Below are 8,563 nucleotides of genomic sequence, written 5' to 3'. Positions count from 1 at the left end.
TAGGGTCAACGTAGTGGGTATCGAGGGGCATATTTTGTCTTTATTTTATGGGTAGCTTTTGTCTTTATCGTTGTTTTTGGGTTACTGCGTCTGACTATTTGTTTTTTTTTTTTTACACCCTCCCAAAAAGGTCAAGCCTAAGTTGAATATCATCACCACTAGGATTTGGACTCTTTTCATACTCTCTTATGACCATTTTACCCTTCAAGTCATGTGACCGCCCTCCGATTCAGGGGCGGAGCTAAGTGGGGACGATAACAAAGAATTATATTCGAGTTTAATTTGCTTTTCTTATGTATATATAGATGTTGTTTCAAATTCGTAAGTTTATTTTTTAATATATTTCGAACTTGTTTAGTGATAATTTTGACTATGTCACTGTTACTTGTGCTAAAATCACGCGACTTTCAAGAGTTATTTTGTAATACCCTAGTAATCGCACGAAAATATCACGTAATTCGTGATCAAATATCATAAGTCTATTGTACTCTGATCATACATTGCTGATATAAGTTTGAATGAAGTGGTGGTCGGAGGGGTAGGGTCTAAAGTCAGAGAGTCATTTTGAAAATTAAAAGGAGATAATGAACGAAGAATGTTATTTATATATAGAAATTTTTTACTTTAGATTTTCTAAGATAAATTATTTCTTAAGTTTCTAGAGATTTTTTTTTTCAAAATATCTTATAAATTAAATTGAAAAATATTATTTCTTTCGTATCGACCATACATGTAGTCTCTTTTCTCTCTCCCTAAAGTTTTAAGACTTTTAAATATGTAGACTTCAAACGAAAAATTAGCTTACCTATATTTGTCCTAACCATATAATATAATTCTAGATTTTTGTTTGACAAATCTAAGCTAATTATTTAAATAGTAAACTATATGAAATTTTATATCACGTGATAAATATTTTTGGATTAGTGTGTAACTTTTTTTATCTGTTTAAGATTTAATTAAAATTATTCGATACATATTAAAAAAATAAATTTATGTTGATTTATAACTTCTAATTAATTAACTTTTAATTCATAGAAAAAATAGTAAAAGAAAAAGACCAAAGGTCTTTATTTAAAGATTATTATTTATTTTTAATGAAAAATAAAATAAAATAAAAGCCTCTTAATCTTTTTTTGAAACAAATATTTATTTATATAATTTTTGATAGTGAAAGTAGATAAAGTTTTGTTGAAAAGAAGAGAATAACAATATTTCGGCTAATTTGGAATATTGGGTCCATATAGTGTATCAACTGGTCAACCAATTGATGAAATCTAAAATTGTGGGGTCCAATATATATATATATATATATATATATATATATATATATATGTATGTGGGGAAAATGCACAAGTATTCCCTCGATCTATGTCCGAAATCTCAGAGACACACTTATACTATACTAAGATCCGAACTTATTTTATAAGCAATTTTCTACCCATTTTCGAACTACGTGACACTAGCTTGAAAAAAAAGTCAATCATCGTTGGGCCCACAAGATAGTGCCATATAGGCTGAAAAAGGATATAAAATTATTAATAAAATAAGTTCATGGGGTAATAAGACCTTAGTATAGTATAAGTGTGTCTCTGAGATTTCGAACATAAATTGAGGGGTCCTTGTGTATTATCCCATATAATCATGAATCTCCATATTATAATCTCATTTAAATAATTAATCTATTTATTAATTTAATTAATACTAAGAATGAGAATTCACAAGTAAGACTTTGCCAGCAGACATTCTTTTGCCAACCAAACACACATAATTAAAATATTGGGCTATAAATGGACATTAGAATATTTAATAGCAATAATGTATTGCCTATCAAAAACGATACAACAATAATAATAAAAGAAAAATTAGTGATGGACCATTTTTATAGCTAAATAACAAAAAAAATTATAATTAATTTTATTAACAACGGATTCATGACAATGAATTATTAAAAAATTATGTTAATGATGAACTAAATAAGGCAAAAAAGCACATGATCTTATTATATATCCAAATGATTGAGGCAATGAGGAGTTAGTTTTGTAGACAATTAAATGCATAAAATATTTAAGAAAATAAGTAGTTGAGAATTTGAGTAGGTAAAACCTAGGTCCTACTAATTTTAATATGTTGGATTTTTGGATGGAAGTTGGAATAAGGTTTTCTTAAATGTATTTGTAATGGTTGTTTTATTTGTGGAGTAAGAGAGAATTATTTTTAAAAAAAAACTAAAATTATTTTTTTGTTGTTGATAATAATTATTGTGTGAATTAACTTGTGCGCGTTTTAATAAATTTCACCAGTGTTGGAATTCTACCCTCCTGGTTTCTTCAAAGGAACACGTACTGTTTGTTTGAAACTTAATGATAAATAATTCGAGCAACACTTTGTATTATTTATAAACTTCAAACAGTACAACGATTACAAAGCTATGTTATCTAAGGAATTATAAACTCTAATTCTTAAAGAATTATAAACTCTAATTTCTAGCTACCCAAAGACACAAAAAACTCCGGTTTTATATCTTCAACCGTTCGTCAAGTTTCTCAAACTTGTTAGAGAATCCTACATACACACTCGATTATAATCAGAACTCTTAATTACAATCTTACAATTTTTCTTCACAAATTACAACACTCCCAATAAATCTCAAAACTCTCTCAAACCTCTTGATCGTGTTTTGATCTTCTCTCTGTGTAAGTGCGCGATCTTTTCTGATGCAAATAGGTCCCTATTTATAGATCAGATGTTCAACAACTCCTTGTATAATTCAACTTGTATTGATTTCTACTAATCCTTGTTGACTTCTACTTGGACTTCGTTTCTCCTCTTTACAACACGTCAACTTCAACTTGGCTTTAACAAAACCTTGTTAATGTTGAAATCCTTGTTACACTATAACTTGGATGAACACAATTTTCCTTAAATAAGAAAACACACTTTTACATACAAATTTTGTTGATTAAGTCGCCACCGCCTCAGGAACCAAATTTGTATGTAATAGTTTCCTTAAATAGTGTTTGCTTGGAAATCCTATTGTAAATAGGACTGTGCGATTTCTGGATCAACTTGTTACTACCTATTCTTCTGTTTGTTACCATAGTTAAAACAATGAAATTTAACAACCAGCATAAGTCCATGGATAACTCTGTCTACTAATCATATATTACTAAAAGCATGAACAAAAAAATTGAAAGTTGAATTACGGTTTTATTCTTTCTACAAATTAAATTATTATAAAATATTTAAATATTTGATTGTATAAATTTAATTAAATGTTAATGACTTTTAGACTTCCTAAGATTAATTCCTAATTAAATATCTAATTTATTAATATTTATCATCTATAATCTATATGTATATAATAGTTATAATTTTTTTTTAAAAAAATCTTTACCTAAATTTCTTTTCTTTCCCTCTTCTTATAACTTTTTCCTTAACCCCTCTCATGAATAATATAATTGATGTGGATAAAGTATTATCCTTTATGATAAATAACGAAATTTAATAATTTNAAGGGTGCAAATCTACAAAATGGAGACGCACATTGATAATGTCCTCTTGATTATTATTAAAGAATGATTCTAGCTTCACAAATTTAATTCATTAATGCTTAATTACATGATAAGAACTTTTGTTGTTCTTTTTACATGGTTTGCTAACTTTAATTTTTTTTTCATATTCTTCATTTATTTATTATTATTTTCTAATTACTTATTTAACTTTTATACTCTTAATATTCATAACTCTCATCTTTTCATATTCAGAACCTCCAAACATTTAAACTACAACTTTAAGATATCTTTTGATATTCCTTCTATTCTATTTATATAAATTCAACTTCTTTATCTCATGAAACCCCTATGAAGATTATTAGGCTATTATTTTTATTCTATAGTAAAAACAGATGATGAAGACTCTTGAATTTTGATAGGATATGAAAGGAGTCGATAAAAACTCAGAGAGTTATGTACTAATTTTGTACTTATATTTTCATCTATATACATCAATCTTATAAGAATAATGTCTATATTGTATTTTTACTTAAATATTCTGTTTCTTTTTGTCTTTTTTTCACTCTTTTAGACTTCTTAATTTAGTTTTCTATGAATGTTTTATTGCCGTAAGTCTTTGAATTTTGTAATTGATACATTTTATTATTCATTATAATTATATATATATTTCCATGAGATTTTAGTCATTTTAACGTATCTATAAAAATTTACATGAAACACACGTGCGAAGCACGTCCTCGGAAACTAGTATTTAAATACATGAAAAGAATCATCCGTAGGGGGTTGAGACTTGTGAGCTCAACTCGATGTTGTAACTAACTCTAATAAGGTTTATTCAATACTACACAAGCTTGTCTATACTCTATTCAAATTTGATTCGATTAGACTCGATATTATAATAAGCTTGATTGAGCTAGTTTCCGGAAGTGGTCTGCTAGGTTCAATCGAACTCAGACCTAATCAGAGGTTTCGATATAAACCTGATTTGCCGTTTATTAGAGAAAATGACTGGATATAACCTTTTATAATTTAAATAGAAAAAAATAACTTTGCGAATATCTCTTGTTATTTATCTTCGGAGTCTTAAAACTTTAACAATCATCTCTCTCTCATTTTATACTCCTTGGGATGAAGTACTTTTTTTAAAAAAAATACAAGAATATGGTACAAAAATATTCTTTTTTTTCTTTAAAATATACCTTCCTTTCTAAAAAGAAATAATATCAAGTGGAAGTTTTTGGTAAGTCTAGTTGCTTGGGAAGAAGAAAAAAGAGCAATCAATCTTAAAAAGGTGACTAAAAGAGAGAATATTTGTTTGATTAGAGTTGAAAATTTAAGCATATGTTCTCAAAGGTCAACTATCTAATATATATATATATATATATGAACATTTTAATTGTCGAAGTCATAAATTTTATTAATTAAGAATATTCAAATAAATTTCGATCACGGGTGTCAATGGACCATCCAAATCTATATGTGTTGTGTAACTCTCAAGTAGGGGAAAAAAATTAATAAGAAAACTATAATTATAAGATCAGGTGTCACTTTTTTTTTAATGTTAAGTAAAAACATTCGATGAAGTAGTATCTCGTGATATTCACTCTTGATTCCATTTTTAATGGGAGGTCTCAAATTCAAGAAGATCTTGACTAGAATTAAAAAAAATTGATAAGAGATCGTGTAATTTCTAAAAGTTTGCTCGTAAATGCAAAAATACATCTTAAAATGATTAAACTAATGTTTTTCCAACTCATTATAGAGTTCCCCAACTACATACTATTTAACTCAAAAGGTCATCATTCAAGCTGAAAAATAATATATCGCGGTCATTCTTTAAGACGTTGCATCGAAAAATACCATTTCAAACCCAAATAAGAAAAAAAAATAGTCATCAATCATACAAGTATATCTTAATAATAATTAGTGCATTTCACTAATCAATAGATCAACCATGAACATTACAATTTTCCCCCTAATTATGGCAATTAATTAATTAATCTCCTGCATCTTGAGTTGGCAATTGATTTGGTAAAGGCCTTGAATTTTTTTTATCAATTTCCACAACAACATGTTCATCATTATCATCATCATTATACTCTTTGAAATGTGCAATTCTTCCCAATTCTTCAACTTGTTCAATAACAAGATCAAGTCTTGCCACAATTTCAACTAACAAAGAAGCAAAAGCAGCAAATGGCAATGCCTCTGAAAATTCAAGACTTGTTATAGCAATTTTACTCAATGTTGGCCTCAATTTTGAATTTTCATTAGTAGTAGTACTACTACCACCTCTTAATTTGGATTTCCAATCAAGCAACGCGGACGTGTCCGTCTTAACACTTGACAAGGAAACCCTACGAGAGTTTAGTGCACCAGACTGTCCTTTTGAAACGACAGTCGCTAGGGTTAGCTTGTTTGTGTTGTTTTTTGAACCAATGAAGAGTTTTGGTTGGGATTTTATTGCTTTGTTTAGGTCTTGTAATGCTTCATGAAGATGATCAGATAGAATTTCAGGTGAACAATGTCTACGATATCTTATGCTATCTCCTAATTCCTTTAGAGCTTTTGCTACTTCTCCTGAGAGTCTTATGCATGGATCTTTGAACATTGCACGAACCGATCGAGGAGTCTGAATAAAAAAAGGTATTTACATAATCAGATCACTTATGACATAATTATACGTAAATCAAAACGATCATACTATAGTTAAAAATCTTTGGACATGAGTGATCAATATATGAAACTTAAATAATGATCATCAACAACTTTCATGTATTCATTTTATAACAAGTTTTCCTAAGTAACATTCCACATTAATTGTCTCCTTCCTACAAACCCCTTGATCTCGACCACCCTATCCCGACCCTCGATCATCCACATAGTGTTTACCTAGTTGGATCATTTATAAATGATCGATCTTGATATAATATTTATTGCTTAACTTATCAAATACGAGAAGATAAGTAAGAAACATTTTATTCCTGCCGAACTTACTCTATGTTGTATTCTTGCTTAACCCTAGCCCCCCGGGCCCACACCAACCCATATATAGTTTGTCTAGATATACGTAAATGTTGTTGAGATAATATTTAATTTCCAACCCAGGAAATAAGTAAGAAAATCAATTATATTGAAGTAAACATTTTTCTTCGTACCAAACACATATATCCTAGGTCCTAAATTCTCCCTCTCGTCCTCGCGCAAAAAATAGATAAATATGTACCTGAATTTCAGTTTGAAGACAACCATGAAGAGCCACAATTGTATATCCAAAATGGCGTAGAACATTTCCCAATTTAACATATTGTTGCCATGGAAACCTATAACAATGTCTTGAATGTCTTGGCTCCCAACTTGCATATAATGCCTGCTCCAATCATATTTCAATTGTTTAATTTTGGTCGTGTAGACGATAATAAATAAACACATTAATAAAAAGTGTTAAAGTCTTTACCGACATTAGCTAAGTGTCATAATTAGATCCAGTGTCGCTAAAGACTTTAGTGATATATACAAAGAGTGTTAATTGCTGCTAAAATTACATATTTAACGACAACTAAGCTATTGTTGTTAATTAATTGCCGCTAAAAAAACTTAAGAACTTACCAAGGTCTCATCAAATGATTTTGAATCCAATACAGTCTTGTAACCATTGTAAATAGGATCCTCCAAATCTGAAGAATTTTCTTTGGCTTTTTGTTGTTCATCATCACTAAAATACTCATTAACACAAGCTGCATATATAGTTTATATATATGAGTTTAAAGTATAATTCATTGATATAATAATATATAGGGGAAAAGGACAATTATACCCCTGAACTATTGTAAATGGTATGCAAATATCCTCTTTCATATTTTTGGGACATTGATGCCCCTACTATCCAAATACTAGAGCATATATACCCTTTATACTAACGGACATACACATGTCATAATCTTATCCATCGATCCGACCTTTATCGACGGATAAAATTACGCCACGTGTCCTTATTTAGTCTTCCGTTAGAGCGAAGGACATATATGCTCTAGTTTTTGGACGGCATGGGCACCAATATCTCCAAAATATGACGGAGGATATCTGCATACAATTTACGATAGTTCAGGGATATATTTATCCTTTTTCCCTAATATATACGATTGAATTATGTAGCATCAAATAAAACTATACATACTATTTAGTCAGGATTAAATAATTAAGACATAGTTAGATGACTTATAGTATAACAATGCTCAGGTCACCTAAAAGATAATTATAGTACATAGAAGATGGAATATTCTTAGTAAGTAGAATCAGTAAATTCGAAAAAATAAAATAGACTACCTGCTACAATAGATCATTAATAATCACTTTTGATCAGTTGATTATGGGTAAACAATTATGATTTCGATCGATTTTTATGATATTTGACTAAATACATTTAATCTTAAATCAGTTAGAATGTACACATTTCCGAGTGTGTTATATATAAGATAATTACGTATTTACAAAATATCGTCTTTACCTTCAATTGATTTTGCTAAGCCTTCAAACTTAGCAGCAGTGAAATTATGAAGGTCTTCACCTGACCAATTTGGAAATATCAATAGACTCATGAGGAGACAAATACCACAACCAATAGCTATGGTATAAAAACGTTCGTGCGCGATTTTTAACACGTTATCAACACGATAGCTCGATACAGTAATCAAGTTGAAAGTCAAGAGGAATATCACTACGCCATAATCATAGTTTTTCTTTATGTAAGGAATAAATCTCATATACGTGGCTGTAGCACCTGTCAAATAGGAAATATAATAAATAAATAAATAAAACCAACCAGTATATTGAAAAGATAATTACCTAAATGCTAAAAGATTTATCCTGTCGCTTTTATATGAGATAATCACACGATCACATTCAAATTTTCATCAACAATTTTTTTTTTAAAATAATCACAAACGAGAAAATACACAAGTACCTTCTAAACTATGATCAAAATCCCAGAGACAACACATTAACTAAACTAAGGTCCTATTAGTCTATTCTTCAAACCCCCCCCCCCCCCC

The 8,563-nt window shown here is 29.2% G+C and overlaps 1 protein-coding gene across 1 annotated transcript in view; it reads right to left on the bottom strand.

Annotated features, from left to right (window-relative positions):
• Positions 1–5,421: 5,421 nt before the first annotated feature.
• The window catches only part of LOC107027077 (aluminum-activated malate transporter 12-like), a 4,970-nt gene continuing 1,828 nt past the window's right edge, over positions 5,422–8,563 (bottom strand). The window contains exons 3-6 of the mRNA XM_015228244.2: positions 8,020–8,292; positions 7,122–7,249; positions 6,739–6,882; positions 5,422–6,144 (exon numbers count right to left, since the gene is read on the bottom strand). Coding sequence (XP_015083730.1) covers positions 5,509–6,144; positions 6,739–6,882; positions 7,122–7,249; positions 8,020–8,292 — 1,181 coding nt within the window. The 3' untranslated portion in view covers positions 5,422–5,508. The remainder of the gene's footprint in view (positions 6,145–6,738; positions 6,883–7,121; positions 7,250–8,019; positions 8,293–8,563) is intronic.

Source organism: Solanum pennellii, chromosome 8 (genome assembly GCF_001406875.1).
Source record: "Solanum pennellii chromosome 8, SPENNV200".
In the NCBI taxonomy this organism is placed as follows: Eukaryota; Viridiplantae; Streptophyta; class Magnoliopsida; order Solanales; family Solanaceae; genus Solanum; species Solanum pennellii.
This window is presented reverse-complemented; position numbering and strand designations above follow the sequence as displayed.